Here is a 27,070-nt window from a genome sequence, read left to right as displayed (position 1 = left end):
CAACTCTGCTTTAGTGTCCCTAGTTTTATAGATGTGCTAAAAGTGATAGGTTACATGATATGCCCAGTGTTGGAAGGGAAGTAAGTAGTATTCAGAGGTATTCTGTGACTCAAAATGTTGGACCAAAATACTTCCAGTTAATTGCCTCCAACTTGATCCATCTCATTTTTAGTTTACCTACACAACAGTATTTTATAAGCTTTTTAATGAAAAATATCTTACTGTGGTTATTTTTTGGCAGACTTTTTAAAAGGTTAAAGCACACTGGAAAATACTTATTTGAATAGATTGCTAGTAAGTTAAAGAAAAAAAAAATAATTAATTAAACCACTTAAAACAGTCACTGGCGTAACTAGAGGGTTAATAATCCCTAAGGTATTGCCCTGGATTATAGATACTGCTTTTGGAGCAATAAATTTTAACCTTTGAACATGTGCTTCTGCAAATAAAATCCAGCCTTATTTTGTGTACTTAACAACTTCGGATTGGAAACACATAGCAACCTATAGCAAGCATGCTTTCAGCAAACTGGGGCAGAAATGAGGCAGATCTTCAAAGTAGTCACTTATCTTCCTCAATAACTCTTTTACATGTAAACAAGATAAAACGGGTCATTTTGCCAGATCCCTCACTCTTTGAATGACGTTTAAATAATTTTAAAGAGAAAGAAGTTGTGTTCAGATTTATTTTCTTATCGTTTTAAAGAATGTCTTAAGAATATATTATGTAAAAAAAAATCAGTTACAAAATCAAACAATGTCACGCAAGTGTAATTAAAACTAGCAGTGAACTCGATCCTGGGGCCCTAGTGCATTGAGGTAGAACTAGGTATCAAATTATTGTATAGCATTACAAAAAACAAAGCTGCTTTCTGTATTCTGACAAGTTTTAAGTTGTATATCTGTATGTTTTTACTGATTTTTCTTTGGTATGTAACCTTAATTCTGTTTAATTGGCCAAATTGAGATTGTTTATCTCTTTGAACCTTCTTCAGTATCAGTTAAGTTAAAATATGCCTATGAACTGCATGCAAAATATCTGTAGCGTTTCCCTCTGTAGGCAAAATGGCTGTTCTATGTATTTCCAATGGATTCTTCTTTTAGACCTATACAGGAAGTATCTCTTTAGGAAATCAACGTTTCAGTTTGACGGCTGAGCTCATCAATGTGGATGTTAAATCACTCCTGTTCATAAGTGCTATTTGTTAAGTTCTGCTTTTCATAATAAGTGACAAACAGCAGAAGGTTTTCTGTTGCTGAACTTCGAATTGTATTGTAATTGAGTTTCTTCATCTCGTTTGGCTTATCTTACCAACACAAAGCTTCAAAGTACTCTTTCTAGCAGCACAATGGAAGGAAAATGTGGGAATTTTACAGTGTAGATGTGCATCCCTTTTAAGTTTATTCTCCTTTCGTGCCGTCCTTGTTACAACCAGAAAATTCTAAGTAAAATTAAGAGAGAGAGTGAGTGAAAATTGCCATCTCCCCGAGTCAGCCTGGTTTTTCCACTGTATTTTTTCTAAGCATCTCCCTGCTTTTCAACTTGATGCTGCAGTTCAGTAACAGAATGTTCGTGAAAATTATGTTCATTTTCTACAGTAGCTAATATCACATTGGCAAATGATTATTGAAAACGTCATTTATTTTTATGTTCTCTATATACAAAGTAACTTTACATTACCTACATTTGATGATCTAATAGTACTATTTGTTATAATTAAGAAAAAAAAAAAAAAAAGAACGTAGTGCCGAAATGACTTGATGTTCCTAAGTCTTATTTGTAACAGTGTTGGAGATATTTAGGAGGACGCTTCGATGGAAATTCGTGAGGATAAGCATCCTAAACTTCTAAATAGCTTTTGGCAAAGGGGAGTATAAGTTCCCAAATTACCTGAGTGCTTCAAAAACGGTCTCTTTGCAGGCAGAGATTATGTATGTGTCATTGGTAGTCAACCCAGGAAGCAGATATCCAGATTATTCCTAAGTAGCGATTATCTTCCCAAGTCTGCTTAGTGTGGAAGGGATCAGCGTTTGGGAATTGGAAGCTCCCATTTAGATTCTCAGATGTGGGTTTAGGAGATTAGTATTACGTGCCCACTTAGAAATTGGCGAGATCTTAAATCCAGGTAAAGTATTTTTGCTTTGTCTTCTATTAATTTAGCTTTTCACATTTTAAATTTATTTTTTTTTTTAGTATCACAATAGGTCTGAAAACCACTTCAAATATAAAACTAGTTGAATGCAATTATTGCATCTTTATCTGGGAGATATGCAGTCTCACAAAATGCAGTCTCCACCAAAAATGAACTTAGGCCAAGATTGATATTTCCAGAATGTTTTCAAATCATTTATGTTAAGATTGATGCATGCGTGTTTATGCCAGTATAGGAAGCACTGGAAATCATACCTGTCAAAACAAAACAAATCCAAAAAGCTCATCCATGACCTTTACCCTGAAACCACCACATCTCAGGCTTTCCATCAAGCGAGTCAAGACAATTAAGCCAGGTTTTCTTTTATCGAGGTCCATGTGTAACGTCGATGAAAGCAAGGTTAGTACATGGAACCCGTGTGGAGATGGAAGGAGAAGGAATACACTCTTTACCTAGGGGCGGGGGACAGAGCACTTGCATTAAGCTGCCATCACAGCCTCAGCAGTGTCATATTGCCTATAGCCTCCTCCGTGCTTTTGTTTGTTCTCGGAATACAAAAGTGGCCACTCCAGCCCTTGGCTCAGCTCCTCCCCAGTGCCTGCCCATCTGCTGCAGGGATGCTTGCCTTGTGGTGGTCTCTTGTGAGGCTCTCTGCAGCCAGGACTCCTGGCACACAGCAGTTCCAGTGCCACTGGGAGCTTGCACTATCCTGCAGACCCGGCAAGTGACTCTTGATTTATTGAACTTGAAGCTTATGTGCACAGAACTGTGTCATGCTGGGGACCCCAGAAAACAGCTGCAGATGTCCTCTTTCATATTGTAGTGCTATGTGTACCGGGAGTTCATAGTGTTCATTTAAGCAGCAGCTCCTCAGCCAGTCCTACTGAGAGGCCACCACCTGCTGCAGGTTCCCAGTGTGCTGCAGGCCGTTCATTGGAAGCGGAGCAGGAGGAGGTGGAGGAGGAAACAAAGAGCTGGGCATTTCTGAGTGAGTCTGTTGGTCAGGAGCTGGCATTGGGCTCACTGAGCCAGAGTCACTCTGCATAGAGCCAAGATTGCTGCCATCAAAATGAGTCATTTTCTTCTTCATTAATTTTCTTTCTTTGGCTCTACGGTTCTGGAACCAGATTTTTACCTGCAGAGGAGCAGAGGAAAATTGTTACAGTTGTTAATAGAATGCAGTGTGGTTCTTTATGTATGTAGTCAAGGGGCATAGGAGAAAATCAACGGCATGAGGACCAGTGAGAAAAGCAGTAGCAAACTGGGATAACTGAGCTCTTGGCTTGTTTTTATGTATTTTTTTCCCACATATATAATCTATCCTGTGTGATAATAAAGTATTTTGTTTGATAAGTAGCTTTTAAAGTGATTTATTCCTAGAAAGTATTTGTGAAAGGAGTTTGATTCTTTCTGGTTTTGCTGTCATTGTTTGTTTGTTTGTTTTGGTACAAAGTAGAATAGAACCTAATGCATCACAGTGGTGGCCAAAACAGTTTGAAAGCATCTTTACTTTGACAGCTCTAAGTCAGAGAGACTCAAAGCCTGTTGTTGGCTATGAACTGAGAAAAGGTTTCCTGTTTGCATGCTGAATATTAATTCCTTTCCTACAGTGCATAAGTCAGTGGCAATATACCTTTGAGCAGAAATGCACAAGTGTGCTATTGTAGGTCTGTGTAATTTCAGAGTATCATAGAAGTGGTGCCTTAGTAGCTGAGCACTTTTTCTTGCACGTGTAGATGAAGCCAAAATCTGTTATTTCCCATGCAGACCATGACTTTATTTCTTAGTCATTGCTCTGTCATAGAAATGCAATCTTTGAGAAGAGATGAACTATTGAAGAATAGATGGATTTTGACTGGGACAGAACAGGTGAGGATGCGAGATGGAGCTGACAGTGTTCAATTGAAAATGCAGCAGAATTAGTTCAGGTGTGAAAAGGACTATTCTGTGGCTATTCTTTTACTTTCTAGCTGCTTGGCAGAGAGAGAACTGACAATCAGAAAGAAGGAAAAACTGGAAAAAGTGGTAATATCTGTAGCCATTAAAATAAATCTAATGGTGAAGTCCCTCAAGACATCATGGGGACTCTGTGACAGTTTCAGTGTACTTATTCTTGAGCCATTATTATACCCATTTTCCATTGGAATGTGAACATTCTGGATGCACATAAAGCTTGTAGAAATTTGACCCCAAGTTTGTTGAGCCCCAGGCAGTCATCTCAAACATGTGGCAGTTCATTTTGTTGTCTTAGTTTCTGAAATATCACTTCAGTAGCAAATGATGTTCATGTTGTATTAAAGCTGCCTCGAATATCCTACATTCTGACTGTGCTGTGGTAATCAAGCTTTTCCCATCTCTTGCCAGAATATATGAAGTGATGAAGCTATCTAAAAACTAAACTAATACCTGATTCAGAATTGCCCTCTGTGTTCAGCATTATCTGCTTTGAGTTTAGGGCTTTTATTCCCTTTCATTATTGAACTAGATGTAGAGACCTGCAGCAGAGATCCAGAGTGATGTTTTAGTAGGCAATTGAAGGTTGCATACCAGTTATCAGATACAAGTAAATACAAATCTGCAACATTAGTCTAATAGCTTGTGTGGACTTGTTCTTTAACTGTTGCTAATACTTCTACAGTATTTTTGCCACTGCTTAGTTGTGCAAGTAATCCCAAAGTGTAGTTTTTAGCTCTTCTTTCTTGTCCTCACCACCTCCTCTATTTTAGTATCCTGTCCATATCAGAAGTGCATCATTTGTCACTTAAAAAGTAATCAGATATTTCTTCTTCCCTTTTTTGTTTACGTGTCATTCTTTGTTCTTCTGCCTTGAGTTAGTGTATTTGTAGAGTCCTTCCAATGAATCTTTTAAGATCAATGCTTACTTCTGTGTACTGTGTTAAGAAACCCCCAAGTAAAATGGGACAGAACATGCTCATCCCATGTTAGGAGTACACTGGAGATCTAGACAAGCACTTTATTTTGCTTGGCATGAGTCAGTTGAGGTGCTCGAGAGCCAGGGGCTTCTGCTTTGCTATAGCAGGACACGGCACTGGCACAGCAATTACATGATTGAAGAATGTGGTACCAAGTTGTTCCAGAGCAAATTGTATTTCATATCTTTATGTCAAGAAGAATGGATTTAAGCTGTGGGAAAGGAAATGGAATTTGCAGGGATTGGAGGGAAATAGAGAAAGGGTTAGCAAGTGTTCAGGGAATTTTAAACAAAAGGTAGAAGGTAGCCAAGACCTAAATATCTTCAGTGTCCTGAACATACTGGAATTCATCACTTATATTCAGTAGCTACATATCTCCTAAGAACGGCTTTGTTTGAGGTTTCCTGCTGACCTCAGTGGAACCAAGACTTGGAAATGTTTGCCAAAGCTTCTCCCTACTAATAGTGACCCAGCTGAACAGCAAAACAGGATTTGGTTGATATTCTCTCAGAACAAGACTGTATGTCAGACTTCTGTTTGTCTTTTCTGTGCAGTTGCATAGCTCTCTGCTGTCATCGTGCAAGCTGAGCTAGTGCTGATGGGATATTTCAAAATGAATGCAAACAAAGCCATCAAGCCATTCAGCTGGATAATATGAGTTCCTAAATCACAAAGAGAATTCAGTCACGTTAGTTTTGAGGTATTAATATTTCTGTATTCTTAACCAGCGTGGTTATCTCCTCCTCAGCAATAATAAATTCAAAGGAAATTCTGAATGGATAATCCATACTCTACCTGTCTCTCGGAAAGTCTTAGGTTTGCAGCAAGTTCAGACTTCCTCCTGATTGTAATGTATCTGTTGTAATGAAATTCCTTCTCTAATTCTAATCTCTGATGATCTGTATAAACCACTCGGTACTTCTCTCTTGTTCTTGTTTTACCTGTTTTAAAAAGAAGAACACATTGCTTCAACCTAGAATTTTTTAACTCCAGTCACATAAAATATCTGGCTTTATATTTGACAGATGTTTGTGGGTATTTTAAGCCTGGTTCTCTATGCACTTACCCAGAGTAAATTCCTTGACTGCAGTGGAGTTGGCATCAATTTACGGCACAAGAGGGTAATATCTTCAGCTTTTGGATTTGCTCCTTAGTAAATAGATGATAAACTGCATCTTGTATTCTTTATTACCCTTGGGTTATCATTTGGGAAAGAGAATTTGTTCTTGTTAAGAATGAGGAGCCAGGAGGCCTGGGTTCTGTTCTGATGCAGTGTTGGATTGCTTTGTTCTCTTCCCTAAAGTCGATTATTTGCTACTTAATTCAGAGTTGAATTGTGGGTGATGTTTTACTACACGGAAGATACTGAGAGCTTCCAAAGGACCTCAGATGCTGTTGCTAGAAACAGTGATGCAACGCTCTTGCTGTTACTGCAATTTGGTGGCTGTGTTTTTCCTTCAAGTCTAGCACAATCTAGTGACACCTTGATCACATCTCAGGGAATAGTGAGATAAATTTTCAAATGGCAGTTAATAGAAAAAGAGGAAAGGAAAGCAATATCTAACAAAGGATGTTAACAATGCTAGAATCGCACCATTGGTTCTCTTTCAGGCAGCATGGCTGCAGTGTTTCAGTTATGGGTACAGCCGACAGAAGCTGACACAGCTCAGCAGTAACTGGGTCTTTAAAAAGGTAAGAGCAAATAACATGAGCGAGTGAACATAGATGCAAGTAACTGGAATGTATCGATTTCATATAGGATCAGCTGTGAGGACAGATATTGGCAGTCATTAAACACAACTGGGAATGAGGAAGACTGTTAATGCTTCCTTTCTCACCAGCCTATTCACCCTTGTTAATGTTCATTTCGGGCAATCAAAACATCAGAGGTCAACAGCTGCCTAAAATGATGGTCTCTGAGCCCTGCCCTAAGGTCTCCCTGCATTTTGGAAAGATAAGATTGTTTTGGGACTAAAACCAATATTACAGTGATTGCAAATAGTGACTCATTGGTTTGTTTTGTGCTTCCTTGTCTGTTTTACTCAGGACACGTGTTCAAATGTATATATATTGACTGTAAGTTTCCTGGGGCAGAGAACGCATTTGTAGTTGGTGATTTGTGCCATGTGCTGCACAGTGGCACTATGCTTTGTGTACCTTCCTGTCCAATGGGCAAGAACAACCCCATTGGAGTCAGATTCTCTTGAATCATGTATTTTTGTATTTTTGGCTCACTAAGGTACTATATGTGTAACAGGGTTCTTAAGGTGATGACCCATTCTGTACTGTTGGTATAGATATTAGACACACAGTAGTTCAGCACTGGAAGTCCTGGTCACTGCAGTGCTATAAACAAAATACCTCTGACTGTGGGCAGCGACTGGTTCACTCTGTGATGAGCTTTCTCTGGGACTCCTCCCAGCTTTCATTACAAGATGTTCATTACAACTTGGTCATTCAGCTTCCATACTTCTTGCTCTTTGACTTTAGGGAAGCACTGTGCATTAATAGTGAGTTTACAGTGATATAGATATTTTCCAACTGTCATGAGATCATCAGTGTGTTTACTTGGAATATTTCAGTAGGAAAAATGAATGTATACATTTTTGTTTGTTGCCTGTTCTGGTGTTTCTGCTCCCTTCATGCAGCCAAAACAACTCCGTTAAATTATTCTGTTAATTTTCTTATGAGTGTTATGCCTTGGCTGGGTCAAACATTCCCAGCTCAGCAGTGTTTCTATCAGTAGAACTGAAGTGAAAGGCAGAATTAGCCCAAGTATGTTTACTCAGATAATCAAGTGAAAAGTGCTGCTAGTTCTACAATATTACAGTGAAAATGTTAAAGTCTCTGGAGAAAAGCAATTATTTAGCCCAGTCCACATAAATGCTATAACATTTGTTTTCATTCATTCGAAGTGTAAATTGTTTGTTTAACATATGGTCACCTGTGGTGTTTTAATGCTTTACCTGATATAATTTAACTTTAGATCTCTAGTCTGTTTTTTGTTTTGTTTCTGTTTTTTCCTCTTCAATTGAGAATTTGAGGTCATTCTTTGGGACAGAAATGCTTAAGATGTTTCATTTGTCTCCTTTGTGTTGTTAAGATGGAGAACACAAAAGAGAAAGGTGATCTTATCTTCAGCTCTATTCTCATTCTGAAGTCACAGTCAAATATCAGATGTGCTTCTGTTGCCAAAACAAGATGGAAAACTTCAAGATATAGCTTCCTATTCCTGATTTTAGGTGCTTTAAACCTTATCTGAGCTGTAGAGGTCTGAGATCTGCTGAGGTCTTCCCTTGTTTTGCTCTTGGTGAGGCCTGGTGAAGTCCCAATGTCTGCGAGGGACTCCTGTATCCCTTTGTAGGATGCTGTCTTGGAGTTACTCTGCATATGGCATTTCATTTCAAAGGCAGAGTGGATTTTTTGTTTATTTTCTAGAGTTAACAGCAATAAAGCCTGTTACTAAACAGATTGACAGAATAGATGGCGTTCTGTTGTGAATCTTACTGATCTTCTGCTCATTTCAATTACAGTGATGCATTTTATTTCAAGATGTACTACCTGAATGAAATCTGAGGCAGAACTAATGCATCACCCTGGAGACAGCAGAAGAACGTTCTTCATTTGTCAGATCTCTTTGGTAGATAATGACAAAATGCAATGATCCAGTGATAAAGGTTAATATTTTAATCCAGTCCTTTAGTTGACTGAGGTCCTGCAGATTTTACTTAGGTGAGTGAAATTACCAAGATTTACCTTTTGACAGTGTTAATCTTTCATTAAAGACAGATGATGGCTTTAATCAGCAACTTAGTATCAGTTTTATTGGGAATTTATTTTCTGGGAGTCATAGCATGGAGCTGCAGGTGGTTGGGGAGATTATCAGTAGCTGTGTGGAATAAAAGAAAAACTGCCTCTGTGTTGAGGGGGGCAGATTTTCTGAGTTGGGTGAGCTATTTAAGAACATGATTTTTTGCCAAAAACCTATTTTACAGGCAGTGATTATTTAAAACTGCCTTTAGATTAAGGAGAAATAAGATATTTCAGCCTTAGAAGACTTTTTTGTGAGATAAAGTTTAACAATCCTGTCTTATCACACACCCTCTTCAGCAATTTTTGTGACTGGCCAAGTTCTGAGTTGGGGGAAGGGAACAGCTTTCCCCTTGGTCATAAAATTCACAGAGCATTTCTTCTGAAGACAATAAAGCTCGAAGAAGGCCTCTTTATTTGCTGTGAAAATCATCACCCTTTCCGGCAATATAACTCCTGAAGAAAAAAGGGAGAAGGAAGAGACAAGGCTGCATATCAAAGCAAAGAGAAGTGTTGAGAGGGTCTGTTGCCTCAATATGACAGATAGGCCTCAAAACCAAAGACAATGTAGCCCAGGAAAGGAGTAAAAAAAAAAAAAACCAAACCAAACCAACACTGTCAGACCTCACAACTAGTTTACAAAGTAAAATAAATTAGCATGAGAACTGGTCCCTGGCCCCTTCTTTAGTGCCTCCTCTCTTAACTGTCCAGGAATATCCTTGTCTACCTAAGTTGACATCATTCATAAAATCCAGCAGCTCCTTAGCTCAGACAGGAGATCTCCTTGTACGGAATAGTGTCAGACTACTTACAAGTATCAGTATCTCACTTGTATAGCTTAGTATTGTATCAGAGGGAGTTAATAACTGTACGTGATGGCTGAAAGGCAGCATAAGTTCACTTCAAATATGCAATAGTTTTCTGGCCTGAAGATATATTCCAAATATCTGCATTTTTAAGGTGGCTCAGTTTTAAGAGAGTAGAGTTAGTTTTTTGAGTTAATAATAAGGGACCACTAGAGATCAAAGTCCAGTGGTGTGTATTCTTCTTTCTTTATTTTATTTTATTTTATTTTATTTTATTTTATTTTATTTTATTTTATTTTATTTTATTTATATTGTGAGGGAGCTATTTCTCAATATTCGTGCCCTTTAAAATTTAGGAAACAGAAGGTCCAAACTCACCCTAGGGAATTTCACTGATTTTACTGAATTTGAGAAACAAAAGTAATTAAAATGAATAAATGCATTGAAGGGAGGGCACCGTGCTGCACATGAAGATCTGTGAAGTTATGAGGGTGCTGCCCTACACAGTGTCAGTAATTGCATTCCTGCCACAAGTTTCAATGAGCTGAATAGAAATATTGCCGAGTTGGATGCATAGAGGTTTGTGATGCTGAAATTCTGTATTTGTATTTTCTGCTGGATCTTGATCATTTTTCTTATTATCCATGTTCAGGTAACTCATGGGGAAAGGAACAGAATAGCATCACAGAACTGACAACTTTCATTGGACTTTGAGGGTTTTCCCTCTGTTCTGCTGACTTCTATTTAAAGTGTAATTATTTTCCATGTTAAGTATGTTCTGTAGTAATGCTCACTGGCCAGCTTCTGTCCTTGGTTAGTGTAAGCCATTCGTCTTCATAATACAGAAGATAACTGAATCCAAAGCAGAATCATTCTTGTCACCTTTAAATGACAACTGGACAGACTGCTCTGTGGGGTTTTGTTTGGACACAAGATGTAGGAAGTGTAGGTAGTTTTCTAAGTGGCAGGGTCAGGAAAAGTCACATTGCCAGTGAATGTATAAACGAAAAAGCAAGTGATTACCTGGATTTTTTCCAGGTGAATGTTCTGTTGGCATTCAGAATTTTACAACAATGACTCCTGAAGAGTTCTGCTTCTCTTTCTTACATTTGAGAGGATACAAGTTCTTCCTTCTTCTAGATACTCTACACTTACAAAGCATTTGGTAATGATACTGACAGCACCACCAGGAAAATTGTCAGAGTAAATTTTTACTGAATGACTACAGTGTTTCCTGTACTTGATGTCTCTGCTTACAGTTATTTTCCCTCTGTTTCTGTACTTGCTCCCTCCCTTTTTAATGATTAGATAAGTGCAGAACTTCAGATATATTTTTCATCTAATTCTCACTGCTGCTGAAACTACCTGCCAGTTCCCTCTTCATACTTTAGACTCTGTGCACAGGTTTACACAGATGTATTTTGTTTTCTCACAAAGGCTGTAAATAAAGGTTACTCCTACACAAGGCACTGCATACTTCCATAAAAATACAGAAATCAGTATAAGGAGATTTGTAATTTATTCAATAATGGGCTTATACATTTCATCAAAGAATTTGCCTGTAATTACTCTTCGTGTACATAGAATTGCTGTCTCTAGTTGTCATGGTTCTGACCTCTGTTACTGTTTTAAGTAGCTGTGGGTTTCGTTTCCCTTTTGGCTTTGTATTATAGCAATTGAGACAGATAGGTGCATTATAAGGGTTAGGGAAGGGTCTTTTTCCACTGGTGTTCTTGGATGAAAATACCCAGTCCTTTATTCAAGTGGTCTGAGTCAGAACATGTTTGCTTTCTCCTGTCTCCTGAATACCCTCAGGGAAGCAGTGAGCAGGCATTACAACCTACATGGAGGAAGTCCTACTCCCTCCAGTTCCAAGACTGCAGAAGGAGCATTCATACATCCTTCAACCAGGGAGGATGGTGGATGAAAGCCTGATTAGGTCTTTTATGTGGGAAATGCATTCCAGTACCACCATATCAGCATGACAGTCTTGCATTAAATACCGAGATCTTTCAGTAGTTTCAAGTAGTGTATTCTCATGAATTTTGCTTAATACCAGGTGAAGACCTGGTTTTGTATTCAGTGTTGTTTTTCAAGTTACATACAGTAAATTTAACTTGAAATAATTTCTTCTTACATTCCAGGTGAATTGTGTAAAAAACAACAATATGAGAAGACATGTAGGGTATGAGGCAGTGGGAAAAGTTTCAATCAAGTGTTTTTCTTTCTTCTCTCTCGGGTCATGAGTCAATGAAGCACGACAACAAGAAAAGATAACCATGAAACTCCTGGAGATGGAAATGTCATTGTTCCTAGGCCTTGTTTCTATTGCTGTTACAAGTCAAACTGCTGCCCAGTGGCATGTAAGTAAGTAAATCTACGGAAGGAGTCTCATCTGATTCTAAAGGGATACAATTAGAGCAACATTACTTGCAGACATTCAAGAACATCTTGCAAAAATTACTTGCCTTAATCGTTTCTATAGAGAAGTCACACTATAAGTATTATTTTGCAACACATAATGAACAAATGATACTTTTTATTTCTATAATTTGCATTAGTGCCATCAGGTAAATCTAAGCCTTTTTTATCTTCTGGAAAGTTCATATCTTTTTCTACAGGGACTAAAAATGGATAATAAATAACATAAATAATTCTTCTTTCCTTTACAAAATCTCTACTGAAATTTCTAACAGTTGTGCAAAAAGACAGAACTGTAAGGCTACAATTTAAATCCACAAGTGCAAGAGGCAGGGAGGTAAAGAGAAACAGTAGTGGTTTTTGAGCAACTATGTTGCCATCCGTAAATCACGCTGTCCCTGAGCTTTTCATGTTCATAAGGACTGTGCAGAAGAAAGCAGTACATTTTTGCAAGGCTGGCCCTCTTTTGTCTTTTCTTGAGTAGCATTCAGTGAGATATATATTTTAAAATGAAAAAGGTCTTCAGCAACACATGTCTTTTGTATTTGCCAAAATAGTTGTTCACCCAATGTAAGAATGTGTTCTCTCCAAGTATTGCCCATGGGCTCTCTGTGAGCTAAAGTTGCATTGAGCAGGAATAGGTATGGCTCAGTGTGCTTATGCAAAATAGCTGCATTATTTTAGCAAAGACAATTTGTTGTTGTTGTTTAGTTGCTTTCATTTATGTAGAATATACGTTTAAATAATTGCTTTCCCTTCAGAGTTTAATTCAGTACTGGCTTTGAAAAACACCATTTAAACATGTGTGGGAACTGACCTGGGAAAGGGAGGAAGGTCTGGAAGGAAGGGAACCTCCCTGAGTTGTGACACTGAGGTACTGTGAGCATTTCTGGGGGAGGTACTGAGCATCCTCAACTCCCACTGGTGTTGGTGCGTGTCAAAGCTGCTCAGAACCTCAGAAGATCACATACACCTATAGAAGATTGTCCCTGTTCTTTTCAGGCAGTGCCCCTCTATCTTTCCTTCTCCCCCTCCCTTGTTTCATTATTTTTTTTCTGTTGATACAAGGAACAGAGATGCTTTTGGTGTATTTAACAGTTGTGTATGTGTGTATATATATATATATATATATATATATATATATATATATATATATATATATATTTGCATTAATTCCCACAACCAAGGAGAATCTTTTCCTCAGACTTGTTATTTTTACTTGTTAAAGATGACTGAAGATTTTTGTTTCAATCCTCCATTTTCACGTGTCAGAGATTGACCTGTCATAGCATTAACTTATTGTGTTACCAGAGATTGTTACACTCCTGCATATTTTGAGTTACTGCTACGAAGAGTGGCAGGTCTTTTCTTATTGTTCCTGTTCTTAAAGCATTTGATCCTGCAGACATCCAATTTTACTGTCCTCAGATTTATGGGGGCTGTATCTAATACAAAGTTATTTCCAGCCCCAATACTATATATATTTTACTTGAACTGTTCATGTCTACCCTAAAAATTAAGGAAAATAAGGCATAGATAGTGGAGAGATTTGATGTTTTCATCATGATTTCTTTCTGCAGACGTACTTTAAATCTATTGGACTCCCGCTAAAAGCAATTATTTGATGTAACTTTTTAAAAACGAATTTCAAATGAAAATACTTTAGTGTCAAAGGGCATTGCTTTTTATTTGCTTCAGCTATGAACGTCAAGGAAGGTATATAAGGAATCATCAGCTGATCAAGAACAGCATCCAAAAATTGTACCAATAGTTCACTGCTAGCAAGAGTCTTGTTCAAATCTTGTTGTTAAAACATATGGAACCTGGCAAAAATAAAATATACAACAAAACAACAGTAACCAAAACCAACCACCCAAAAAAAGGGAAAATTCTTCTCAGCCTTTCCTCACTGCCCTCATACCTGTAGAAGTGGATTGCACCGTTTTCCTCATCCATTCGTAAGAGCTGTGCCTTTGGCTGGTGGGTGAGACCTGCTGTGTGCCAACGGTACCTGCAGGAGGTAACCCCCCGGGTGCAGCGGGATGGAGGGAGTTGTACTCAGCTGGACTGTAGGAGCCCTGCCCAGGAGACGAGCCGCTGAGCTGTGCGGCAGCAGCCGTGCCGGAGGGCCCTGGGCACGGGCCGTAAGCGTTCCAGTCCTCCCTCTGGGGGCCGTAGTGGGGTCCCCAGGCTCCCGCGGGCTGTCCGTGGCTGTCTGGAGCTGGCACGTGGTGATACCCCATGTAGTCTGAGTAGGGGGGAGCAGGCACAAAGTTCTGCACTGGCAGGTTGTTGTTGCTGCACCTTGCAGGTCCTGGATACATGCTGGTCTCTTTATCCAAAAGGTAACTCACATACATGATGCTCACAGCCCGGCTTTGTCTTGCTGGGACATCCTGCTCCTCACAGTGTTTGTTTGATCTCTTCCCCTCCTCTTTCTTTCTCCCTCTTTTCTAGCTCCGACTGGCTCTATAAATGACTCATGCTAGCCCTCATGTCCCTTTACTACACATGATTAACAATGGCTTTACCAGGTGCTGGTGGTAACAGTTTACTAAGGTCCTGCCTGATGTCACAGATAACTGCCTGCCCCAAAATTGCATTTGCATTCAAATGAAGGGCTGACCATGCAGGCAACCCCACCTTGCTGCTAGTTCTGGTGCTTCCTTTCACACAGAACCTTTATGTATTACCATCGTGGTTCCATACTTTTTGAATGTAGGTTGAAATCTCATGTTCTTCAAGTAGAATTGCATATGTAGTTAACCAAATGCTATTCAAACAGTAGAAGTAATGCTTTACTTGAGTAGTACATAGCAGAATCTAACATCAGGCATTAGGTTTTAGTTAGGTGCAGCCTGGGATCTGCCTGCTTGGTAGTTTTTTGTTAGACAGTGCTCTATTTTTAACTGACAGCAATGGACCAATTCAACCTTTATCTACAGCTCTTCCACACTTTCTCACACGAGCGCTCCTCTTGCCTTCAGCTCTTCCACTATGTGGGAGAGCACTTGCAAGCTACTGTATTCCTACAGCTTTTAACATTACAAAGGGCATACAAGAAGTCTCATAGTCATTTTGAGCATTTGTTCATACCAATAGTCTTGTTGATGTTAGTGAGCCTATTCATGAGCTGGCTGCTGGCCACAGTGATTGAAGTTTATTCTAGCTTACAATGTTAACAGAAAGAGAATCTGTTATTGAGAGAATGCAAAATTTGTCACTTTCTCCATACTTGTGTTTTGTTTGTGATATTGAAATGAGCAGCAGTTTTCCCTAAAGGTTTTTCTGTTCTCATTGCTGTGTTTGTTCACAGTAAGTAGCACCTTTTCTTGGAAATCTGGGAACAAATACTGGCTTTTTAGCTCACAAAAAAAAAAGGGGGGGGGGGGGGGGGGGGGGGGGAAGAAAAAGAAAGAAAAAAAAGAAAAAACTGAGAACACTTTCCTAAATTTTAGGAACAATCCTATGTTAATAACTAACAAATTCCTAAGAGGTTGTCTATAACCAGGAGTGAGGGTGCTGAATTTGTTTATTTATGAGATAGATACTTTAACATTTTCTCTTAGAATTTTCTGTTTTCATTCGTATTTCTTCAATGATGTGGTACTTAATTGCACTTTTTTAACAAACCAATTTGTTAAATATTTTTTCTTAAACAGGTGCGAAGTATCATGAGCTTTTCCTTTGTTCAGAGGTGGATTTTTTCTTTGAGTGCCTTTTGCACTTTAACACCTTCTAAGCTTACAGGTTCCTCCTGGTTCTCAGGAGGGAAGAATCACTTCACACACCTGACAACACTGTCGTTTCTTTGTGTGAGGGAATGGTTTCTTTAGGCTGTATTCACAAGACAATGAACTGTAGTTGTTGAAATATATTTATCTGTTAGTATCATTGTCTCTTTTCTCACTTCTTTATTTGTTATCATTTTCCTACTGTGTACTTCAGCAAGTCTTGTACTCTCATACGTATTGCTTCCTGTGAGCTTTTGGAGAACCATGGCATAGTTGTTGACAGGTATCTTAAAAACACTGAGCATGGGAGGTTGGCAGAGGCTGTCTTTGGTGTTTGTGAGCTTGTTCAGTTGCAGTTTATGCATGTGATAGCTGTCACTCAGCATGGCCAAGTCTAGTCAGCTCACCACACCTAGGGAGGGTGCTGATCGTTGTGTTGTGACTGAATGACTTAATTCTCCCGTACCAGGAAAAACAACCCAACAACAAAAAACAAAACCCCCAATACTATTAATCCGACTACCTTTCAGAAGTTCAGACGGCCTGTGACTGTAGCTGTTCAGTGCAAGGGGATTTTGAATCCTTTAAATTCTGCAGCGAACAAAACTAGAATATTTAATTCTTCAATCACTTTGTAACACTTAAGGTAAATGATTGATGCAGTTGTTTGGTAGCCCTCAAGTTCAGACTGTGTTGAAATGGTTGCAAAGGAAGATTATTTAACTTTTTATTGGAAGCTGATTTACATTTCTTTTCCTTCCAGCCTGTTGAAGGTGCATCCTTCAAAGCATTTCTGTACCTTTCTTGAATGCAGGTGTATCAATAAATCAACTAAATGAAGATGCAGAATTTTGTCACCGGCCCAAGCACTAGTTGTAGCCCTTCTGTTTTCATAACAGAAGCAAGAGAAAGTAAAATAAAATCTATTCATGTTTATTAGAAAAACTAACAAACAAACAGCAATGATAACAGGAAGACCTTTTGATACTTTAAACTAGTACATCTATACTGGCATGGAAGAGAACCTTTTCTGTGTTCCATACTGCTTCAAGGAAGTACTTTACAACTTAGGACTGTTAAGCTGGCAATGTTTTACTCCTCCGGCGACACGCTGAGAGCACTAAGCAGGAAACTATTTCTTTCAGAATCCCAAATACACTGAGTTGGTTTTATTTCAAGAAAGCTGCATTTTGCTTTGTTTTTCATTTGCATCACTTGAATCTTACTTGAATCTTACCTACTGGTTCAACTGTATCCTCAGATGTGCTTTTAAGATTATTTTTAATTATTTTAAAATTCTGAAATAGATAAATAATAATGCTGATGCAATTCATGTAGAATTAAACACCTTCCTAGGCTCTTGAACATCTACAAAATATAGAAAGATTTGGATTTGAGTTGGTTTTCATAGTTTCTGTAAAGAGTGTCTGTAAATAACAGGTGTCTTTGCAGAGAGCATTGTCTGTCTGCCCACCCAGTCCTCTGCAAATACACCATTCTTTGCTGGGGGGGGGGGGGGAGGGGGGACATACACGTCAGTATTCTCTCCAAAATCAGTTGTTGCATCTGCAAAGTGTACACAGTATTATATGTGTATGGTATTTAGAGTACACTACTTGTTTTGGTGAATAAAACCTACTGCCCTGCTCAGTCTCATAAAACCAAATCAGTTGTTGTTTGTAGAAAAACTGTTGTACTGTGTCATAAGGTGAGGATAAAGCTCCTTCCTGTTGCTGATTCAGATTTACCACTTTACTATGTAACATAAACATAATGCCTGGAAAATTACATCTTAATTTTTTTAACGCTCTCTTTTTCTCTGTGTCCTTTTTGGTTTTGATATTTGCTATCTTTCTCTTAGCCTCTGTAAAAAGATATGCAGACATTTATATTAAACTTTTCTTTTTCTTTCAATAAATTAACAAACATTGTAGTTGCACTTCTGAAGCTTACACAGGGATAACACACTCCGTTCATGTTTTCCTATATCTGTATTTTGAAGGGTATTGTAATCCCAACCCTTTGTACCCTTCTCAGCTTAGTCTGGCTGTAATGTAGCAAAGAAGGAGGGTAGATTCTGACCTGAATATCTGATTTGATGCAAAGCTAACTTGCTTGCTATAGAATGGTTTCACTGGCTAGAAGGGTCCACCGGAATATCAGAAATGGCCTTGCTTTGCCTTTGGAATTTAGAAGTAAATATTACAAAGCAGATTTGGGGGTTGATTTACGAAACAGGGACTTCTGTTATCATGTCATACATCTTCTAAAATGTCATGGACCTTTCAAGCTTTCTGTGCCAATCTGCTTCAAATTGCAGCCACATCGCTGTTGTAGGACGTAGGCATTTTCCTACACATCTGTTTCCTTATCTGGAAAGTTACAGAACTCAGGTAGCTCCTTTTTTGTAGCTCATTTCAATTTTCCCGATATTCCCCACCCCTTTCCCTCCAGGAGTAGCAGCATTGACTGAAAATAGCCTCGCCGCTGCAACACTGGCTTTTAACTTCTTGCGAAGCAATGGCGACAGCTAGTGGTGAGTTGGCTGAATGGCAGGATTAAAATAAAAGGTTTCAGTGCTTATTATTATTCAAAGTTCAGCTCTGATAGTGTTAGATATATGGCTTAATGAGTGAGTATATAGGGCTGGTCTCTGTTGCACTGTACTATGTGTTACATTAGTCTGTAATGTAATACGGTGTCTAGTCAGAATGCTGGTATTTCACACCCGCTTCACACTAGCAGAACTATTTTATGAAGTGATGGCAGTGAAGAATGAAGAGCAGGGCTATAGTATTTTTATCTTGTATTCTTTAAGGACTAGTTGTGTGTCTAATGTATTTTGTATGTTAGTAGATATATCTGAAGATAAAAGAATGATGCCAGATTCCAGAATGGCGCTGCTTAGCTGTCTGTTGTGAGAAGAGAGAACTGACATATCTAATAGACAGCATGATGCCATGGAAGGAAGGTAGAATAAAGGGATTCTCACTGCTATTGTATTTGTCCTGTTACCTTAGGCTACCTGGGTAGTGGTCTATGTTCCATATCAATCTGTAAAGTAGAGGTAACACTCATGACCTCCTGTTGTGTCTGTAGGCATATAGATATGTAATTTAATAAATGCCACAAAATTCTTTCTTTTATCACATGTAAAATGAATTAGCTAATATATGTTGACTGCAATAGCCTTAGTACTGCTGTAATAAGAGCTCAAAAGAGAACTGATGTTAGTTCTGAAAAGAAAGTCTCTTCTTGTTATTTTCAAATGCAGCACTGTGCTTTGAATTTTTAGCACCTTGCAATATGTGCTGGATCTCCTCAGGCTGTGAGTCATGCTACTGACTTGTTGTTTTTGAAGAGATGATATTCTGGGAACCTCACTTGGTAAGTCAATACTGAATGTAGGAAGAAACCCAAGGGGTCTGCTAAGTAAACCTTCAAAAACAAAATACAAACAAATCTTAGGCCCTTGTTTACTGCTTTGGTCTCCTTGCACACTGTTATCGTTTGCCAGACCTCAACGCATCACTTGGCTTTCCATAGTGTAGCAGAATTGCTAAGTCACAGCTTGAAGCAGTGATTGAGCACCTGGTGGGAAGGCAGGGCCAACCCAGGGGAGCTCAGGTGCATGCAATGCACCTGAGTAACCAGAAGGGATGCGGCCAGGATCCACCCCTCCCCAGACCTCATTTAAGGGTTGGCAGTCTCTGCTAAAAAAACCCATAAAATGAAGTGAGCACCTTTATGAGCTGACTGGTCAGCTAAGCTAAGTAACCTGCATTATCGTGTTCTGGTTTTTGTGTGTTTGTGTTCTCGTGTTTAGTATGAGCTCTCCTGTTGGACGACTCGTATTTTTTCCACATATGGCAACAAAGTCCAGTTTGGTGAAGTTCTTCTATCTCAAATACTTGTTTTGAGAGCTCTATGGACTGAGATCTGTACGTGCTAATTTTATTCTTTGCACCTTATGTACTGTAAGTTGGCTGCTCGTCTCAGACTCTTTACTTAGATTATTTTTACCTAATTCTGAATTACTATCAAGGGTTATTTTTTGTGGTTGCAGGAAATAGTGCTTTTTTCTTTTCTCTTTCTTTTTTCTTTTTTCTTTTTCCCTTTTCCCTTTTCCCATTTCTTGAAAATATCCCTGAATGTGACAACGTCTCAGTGTAAGTGACTTAATGATCCGTGGCTGTTTCACACAGCTACATAATCATTCATGAAATAAAAATGGAAATAACTGTATCTTTCACTAGGTGGCACTTGTAATACACAGCACAGACAAAGGTCTACGTGGCTGATTAAGTATCCCCATCAGATGCTATTCAAGTTTGTAGTTAGCAATTGAGTGTGCTAAAAATAGGATCAATGTAGTGCTGCCTGCAGCAGTTGTCATAGATTCTTTTAATACTAACGTTGATTAAATCCCCACCCCGTCTCACTGTAAAAGAGAATCAGCTCACAAATGATCCCCTCACCAAATCCTTGGATCCATTCTCCTCTACTGCCCTTTCCCCAGCCAAATATTTTATCTACCTGAAAAATAAATACAGTAGTGTTGCTTAAAGGGCAGGTTTAGTTTTATGTTGCCAGGAAGAACCAAAACGAAGTGTTGATACCTTCCCTGCCATTCATAATCATAACTGAGCATCAAACTGCTTTGCTTTGCTCCGTGATTCTTCCTAGCTGGCTCACAAAGCTTCATCCCCAATGCAGTTCAAGGCTGTTCAGTGTGAGACAGGAAGCTGTGGTATGTACTAATAAAACTGGCCAAAATGGAAGGACATAGGTGACACTAGGAGTAAACAGCAAAGAATTAAGTGGCATGGAGAAAAAAACATTGCAGCTGCAAAGGGAGGTCTACATAGAGATCTGAGTAGTACTTTTTACATCTGAAGGTCTGTAGTTTTAACTTATGTAATGTTTAATTTCTGTTTTGGTGTATTTTACTAAAGAGATCTCTCTATTGCCACTTCTATTCATGACACAGATGACCCAGAATAGCTCTGTGTCAAACGGAGTTACACCAAAACTCAGTGCTTCAGCTCCTGCACTTTCCAGTGCTCCTGGAGCTTCAAGACAAAAACTGAAGGCATGCGGAATTCTAGCTGTTTCTTTTCATATCAGTTAGAGTTTATTCAGGATACAATGTAGACAAAATCTAAGAATGAAATGATCCTCAGTGAAGTTCTGTGATCACTGATCAAATATAAACTTAGTGGGGAGTGGAAAGAGACACTGAGAAAGGATTTAATTGTACGTGGCTGTAACAGAGTTGCATTGACTGATATGGATGGATCCTGTTGCCATCGCACATCAGTTTACCACCAGTAGGTAATATTATGTCACTACTCATGCTGTTGGATATGTGTATTATCCTAAATTGTGAGCACACACCTGTGTGTTGAGAACATAAAAGGTAAAGCTCCTGAACCACAGCTGAGGAAGTCTAGGTTTTAGCTCACATCACCGAGTTCAGTTTTGCAGTTAGCAAATTATCTTGTCTATTTATGGCAGTACAACGTACCTTGAATTGTTGAAGAACACAATGATGAAAGCCTGTTCTTTACTATTGAGTTGTAAAGAGATGAACTCACTGGGAAGGCTGAACAGAACACAGCTCTTCCAATGGCTTTTGTTATGGAAACAAGTACCATTTCAACAGCTGAGCTATTTAAGTGTTTTCCAGTATTAGACTTGCACATCATCTTCCAACTGAGCATTTCTTAGGGTTCATATTTATTCAGTATACTCAAAAAAAAGCTTTGAGCTATTTATGTTGACTGTGCCCTTTTGAGAGAAGCTACTCTAAGTAGTAGGCTTGCAGTTAGCAACATTAAACATTCATTATAAACCAGATGAGATTATTAAAAATAAATTCTTCTGGTTCACTTGCTCTGATTTGCTGAGTGTATACCTGCCATTCTAAGTATGAGTGAGAAACATTGAGTCTGGCATTGAAAACAGAACTTCTAATGTTACAGTAAAAGAAGCTCTGATGTGGGAGGTGTAAGGGTACAGCATGTGTGAGTGCACAGCATCTGCAGTGGTGGAGCAAAGACTGGGCTTAGTAAAAGTGTGTGGGCGCTGACTTTGCTGCTTTGGGAAGGTGTTGCACCTCTCGTTGCCCTTTTTGGTTGTAGCCTTGATGTGCTAGAGATCATGTGGCTGGAAGGCTATTACTCAGTAACATTGATCTGTTCCTCAGAACTGGAGGGGAGAAGTTGCTCAGGAAAACAGATCTGCTGGCAAACACTTTCCAAGAGGAAAAATATGTGGAAGATCATCTCTGCTTTCCTTCCAGAGGTGCTATGTAGGAGTGGCTCTAGGTTTTAATTTGTGTATGAACAACACATGCAATTTACTGCTGCAAGATCTTATTCAGGATAAAGAGCTTAGAAGGGTTTGGGTAAAGGTGCAGTAATTATATTAATCATAGCCCATATAGCATTTGAAGAATCTCTGTCCTTATAACATGTACCTTGAAGAATACGGGGCAGCTTTTTCAGTCGACCAGTGGGTGATTTACTGAAGCTTCCTCTGAAATATGTGTTTGAGTTCTGATTATTTGAAGGGCAATATACTTAAATGCATCATTGCTTTTGTTTTGCATAATGATCCTTGCTTCCACTATTACAACTGCATAATAGCATTTCACACATTTTATAGTGCCTTACAATTCAAGATGAAAGTATTTTGCAGATAATTTCTATCCTTATGCTTCTAACAGCTGGATAAATATTTTTGCTCAAACCTAACCTGTCATGCTGCCGTTTATATGACTGCTAAACTGAACACAAGGTAGAAGTATCTATGCAGATAATCATCTGCCCCTAATCTGTGAACTATTTGCAAAGTCACTTGTCTCCACTCAATATAATTATGCCATCTTGATTAATATTTGCTCTTTATAGATAGAAAACTGAAACAGAGAGAGTTCACATGGCAAGAAGTCAGCACTTGAAGCATAAGCCTGTTGTTTATCTCCTGTGCCATCCTTTCTCCTCTGTACCTGTTTAAATTCTCATTGAGCACATGACCTGGTGATTATGATGTATTGAAGCAATGAAACTCTGATTATAAGGAAGGCAGTGAGAGAGCTGAGGAGGCATGTCAGAATTCTTCTATTGTATTCAGATTTCCTTTTGCTTATAATCCTTTTGAAGAGAGAAAAGCCAGTCCTAGTATGTTGAAAAGCAACTAAAGAATACTCCTTTGATATTGAGATTTTTTTTGTTTTATTTTCTCCCTGGCTTGTGTGAGTGATGAGTCTCCAAAAGATACAGTCAGTAAATTTACAAGCAAATTTAAATTGGAATAAATCTCCTTCAGGTCTTTCAGCACCTGACTGTAGAGATGTGGAGAAGGTGGTAATGTTCTACTTGTCTCACTGAACTGAACTTAAAGGTTGGTAGGAAAGTTTGAGCTGGCATAATTCACATGTGGAAATGCTAAATGAGGGTGAACACTGCATCATTTCTTTTTTCTTGTTTCAGTTTCTGTAGCTCTTGACTGATACCTCAGTTTAGCTTTTGGAAGATGCTGCTTGTATATTAACAAGACCACCTAAAATATCATTACAGTGATTACAGTGTATTTATTCTTTTCTTTGAGTCTAAAGTAATTCTTCTGTGTCTCAAAACGCTTTAAAGTGAAACACTGCAAATCTAACCAGGCAGGGCCCTGTGCGAGGTAAGGCTGAGATACCTGGCAGTGTTATAATAGAGTTCTTGCTTGTGCTGTAGGAGATAAGACAATACAGCCCTTAATGTTACTGGGATGCAGAGGCTTCTCAGTAGCCATCATGCAAAGAAAATCCCGAAGATACAAACTAAACAGAATTGTTGTCCCATCATTAGATCTATGTGGGTTTTAATACCAAAAAGGTTGGTGAAAGTGCCTGGCAGTCACAGTGCTTGAGTTGTCCTTATCTGAGTCTTCTGCACAGTGACCTGCACGTGGTGAGCACAGAGTTGTGGAATGAAAAAACTCACAGGAGCTGGAGAGAATGGATGCGGTAAGGTTTAAAGTGGGAGATGTTTTAGAGTTGGTTATCAGTACACTAGCAAAGTGCTTCCAAAAATAAGCTTGGAAGCCACAGTAGCCTGCTGTCTTCTTCTTAGCACTTGGTGCTTTTTGCTCTTGTCTTTTGTTGATGATGACAGAAAGAGGAGGGTGCGTGCAAATAATTGCTTTATGGATGCTACGTAAGTAGTGCTCCAAGTCCAAGTATATAAAAACTCATTTATAAATATCAAGAAGATGATATTTGCAGTCTCCAGAGGGTTAAATATACAGTAGTCTTGGATGTCAGAGCTTCTGAAGAAAGAGCTTTTCAAGTAAAAAGCATTGTATGTCTAATAATAGGTGTCAGCTTATTTTTTGTATGGGAAAATGTGATGTGCAGCTTTGCGTAGGGTTGCACTGCCTCTGGAACAGAGCTATTACATTTCCACTGGAGCTTTTACTCTGCTATGTATGGTGTATGACTATTTTTTCACCTCTAGCTTTTACTTTCTTCAATTTCTTCACATATATGCAGCTGACACATGTTCACCCATCTCCGAGTCACGTCCTACTTGATCTTCTCTTCAGCGTTTCTCAGGATCCAGCTGTGAATATCACTCAGTGGCTTTATTATTTTGTATTTCTTAGAAGACTATTGCAGCTAGAATGGTTTCAATTGTATATGTCAAAATGTCATTCTCATTCTTGTAGCAGCACTCCAAATCTTCACAGATAGATTGGACTAGGGAGCTACTTAATGAATGTTTATGGCTTAAATATCCCGGATAGATGGACCCTGTGGTGTGGGTTGTGCTTCGCAGGACTCTTGTTCCTTTCACACTGCAAATAACCATGGAGGTATTTAATTTTATTTATATCTCAGGGTAGTTGATTTACAGTGTACTGTTCTTGTCTCTAATCCCTTACTAGCAATGTGTTCTCAGTTTCAGTGAAGATTTCTGAGCTGAGGGTGGATCCCAGCTACTGGAAGGTGGGGGTAGGTGTCTTCTATGGAGGTAAGAGTTTGTTCTAGTCATGTTCACATGAGCCTTGTGTAAAGTGATTGTTCAAAAGAATATTAGGACAAGTTGTTATAATGGGACAGTATTATATAGTGAGTATTATGTAGTGAGGCACTGGCACAGGCTGCCTGCAGAGGTAGTGGATGCTCCATCCATGGGAACACTTAAGGTTAGGCCAGACTGGGCTCTGAGCACCTGATGGAGCTGTGGGTGTCCCTGCTCATGGTGAGGCATTTGAGGTAGGTGATCTTCAAAGGTCCCTTCCAGCTCAGACAGTTTTATGATTATCCATCCTTGCTTTGTGCTAAAATTCAGCTGCCTTCAATAATCTGCTTTCTTTGATTTAAATGTCCTTTGTTGTTGTTTAAATCGAGAAGAAAAAACAAAACAACCCTCTTTCATTGCCATCAAAGGTGCTGTCTTAGTGTCATTTCCCATATTCTAGTATATTGGACATTCTTGAAGCTGCAGACCTAATATGACCCCACAGCTTTTTAAACAGTGAGATATTACGCTGTAGTCCTAGCAATTGTAGTACATTATTTTTTCAAATACAATATTAGAAGCTCCAGTCCATAGAATTTTATAACAACGGAATTGACTGTTTCAATTACAATAACTATTATCTTCTGTCCCTTTCTTTGCTTTCTAAATGCCCCTTGCTAGCTCTCCTCTCATGTCCTTTATTTGTTATTCAGCTTTGGGAGCAAACTGCCTCCTATTTTATATGTGTGCATTTACAGAACCAGAGAATGTCCCATGTTAGAAGAGGTTTGCTCAGCCCTCAGCATGTGTGGACTCCACAGTTTAACAAAGAGCTTGTGGAACTGCTGCCTTGTAATTCTTGTTCTGACAAGTGGAGATAAGTGCTGGTAGTTCTGATGAGTCCATCTGTGGCAGGTGAGATACAGCTACAGCTCCCTTCTGACCGCCTGCTCTGTCTCGCTGAGAGAGATTTCCACTTTCCTGGCAGAGTTAGCTGAATGGAGCTGTGGGGATACTGAAAAGGATAGAAACAAAAACCCATCTCACTCAAATGGATGTAGGGAGCAGTGAATTCATTTTCTTTTATTTTCTGTTCGAAGTGCCTGAAACTTTGTATGGAGTGCGGTGTGACTTGTGGGATGTTATGATGTCTAAAGGTGCAACATATGCTGCTGTGGTCATGGCTGGGCATGCAATGGAGAGGCACTTGGACCTAGCTTAATCTTGGTCCTGTGGTCACAGAAAGAAGGTACCAGTATACAGGGCCCATAAGAGTTGAGTTTTGTTATACTGGTTGTTTCATCCGCTTTCTTATTGCACACAGCTGAGGCACAAGCTGCATTGGCTCTTAGAAGCATGTAAAAATACAACTAAAATAGAAGTTAAGGATCCTGTGCAGAAGACTATACAGATGAGCACCCGGAACAAACCCACTTGTATTGAATAAAATGTTTTTTTTCTCTAACTAAAAGAGCCGCCTGTTCCTCTCCTGCTGAAGAACAATACAACAGATTTCAGTCTGTGAATGTGGCTTGTAAACATTTCTTTCAAAGTGTTATACTCCAAATTTACAATATTAATAAGTGATTTTATACATGCTGTATGGGAAGTGCCCTGAAAGAAGAACCATTTATATAATTAGTTCCTTACTATTTATTCTTTAAGTATTGCTCTGACTGTAATTCCCAAGTATTTTTTCCTGCAGTATTTCCTTTTTCGACTACAACTATTTCTTGATTTCTCTTAGGGAACAGGAAGGAGCACTTGAGGTCCCAGGCTCAGTGTGTTCTTTCCTTTTTTTTTCTCAAAGCCTTCCAGCAGGATATCCCATTTTCAAACTAAATACAGCATTTTGTTTTTGGAAAACAGGAAGGGCAGGCCATGGAATGGATGGCAATAAAGATTGTTGCTGAGATTTCCTACGCTGGATCTCAAATTTTAACAGAAAGTGTGCAGAACAGAATCATGAACTTTCTGTTCTGGGGGATTTTAAGGAACAGAAATCCTAGCTGAAAAAAAGATTCCACTGTATGTTTTCTGTCTTTTGCCTGGAGATTTATCTTATCCACAATCTTCACCACTTTAAATATAGGCTATGTTGTAAACATGTGGATAATTCCTTCGTAGGCCAGCTTTAGGTATTAAGTCTGTTGATAAATGCATGAATAAAATCTGAACAAAGGTTTTATTGCTCAATAAG

The 27,070-nt window shown here is 38.9% G+C and overlaps 2 protein-coding genes across 3 annotated transcripts in view; one reads left to right on the top strand and one right to left on the bottom strand.

The window, feature by feature from the left end:
- Window positions 1-27,070, top strand: part of LOC107312793 (uncharacterized) — a 215,635-nt gene that overhangs the window by 15,803 nt on the left and 172,762 nt on the right. The window contains exon 1 of one of the 2 annotated variants that reach the window (XM_085546184.1): window positions 11,946-12,068. The exons of the other annotated variant lie outside the window; for it this stretch is intronic. Coding sequence (XP_085402310.1) covers window positions 11,981-12,068 — 88 coding nt within the window. The 5' untranslated portion in view covers window positions 11,946-11,980. Of the gene's footprint in view, window positions 1-11,945; window positions 12,069-27,070 lie in introns of those variants that run through there. 2 annotated transcript variants of the gene reach the window in all.
- LOC107312756 (homeobox protein CDX-1-like) lies at window positions 3,033-14,555 on the bottom strand. Its single transcript, XM_015860432.3, has 3 exons — window positions 14,044-14,555; window positions 5,881-6,026; window positions 3,033-3,287 (listed from the first exon to the last, which is right to left on the bottom strand). Exons 1-3 carry the CDS (start codon window positions 14,480-14,482, stop codon window positions 3,033-3,035), a joined length of 840 nt encoding a protein of 279 aa, XP_015715918.2. The 5' UTR covers window positions 14,483-14,555.

This window comes from Coturnix japonica, chromosome 4, assembly GCF_054131305.1.
Source record: "Coturnix japonica strain WE chromosome 4, WE-NBRP24, whole genome shotgun sequence".
NCBI classification, from domain to species: Eukaryota; Metazoa; Chordata; class Aves; order Galliformes; family Phasianidae; genus Coturnix; species Coturnix japonica.
This window is presented reverse-complemented; position numbering and strand designations above follow the sequence as displayed.

What these genes read in the sequence shown, in the direction of transcription:
- LOC107312756 (XM_015860432.3), bottom strand. Translation starts at nt 14,482, where the DNA reads ATGTATGTGAGTTACCTTTTGGATAAAGAGACCAGCATGTATCCAGGA. An exon ending in GGTGCAATCCACTTCTACAG is followed by an intron (nt 6,027 to 14,043) that starts GTATGAGGGCAG and finishes TTTTTAAAACAG; the next exon opens with GTAAAACAAGAACAAGAGAG. An exon ending in TAAGACTTTCCGAGAGACAG is followed by an intron (nt 3,288 to 5,880) that starts GTAGAGTATGGA and finishes GCTCCTCTGCAG; the next exon opens with GTAAAAATCTGGTTCCAGAA.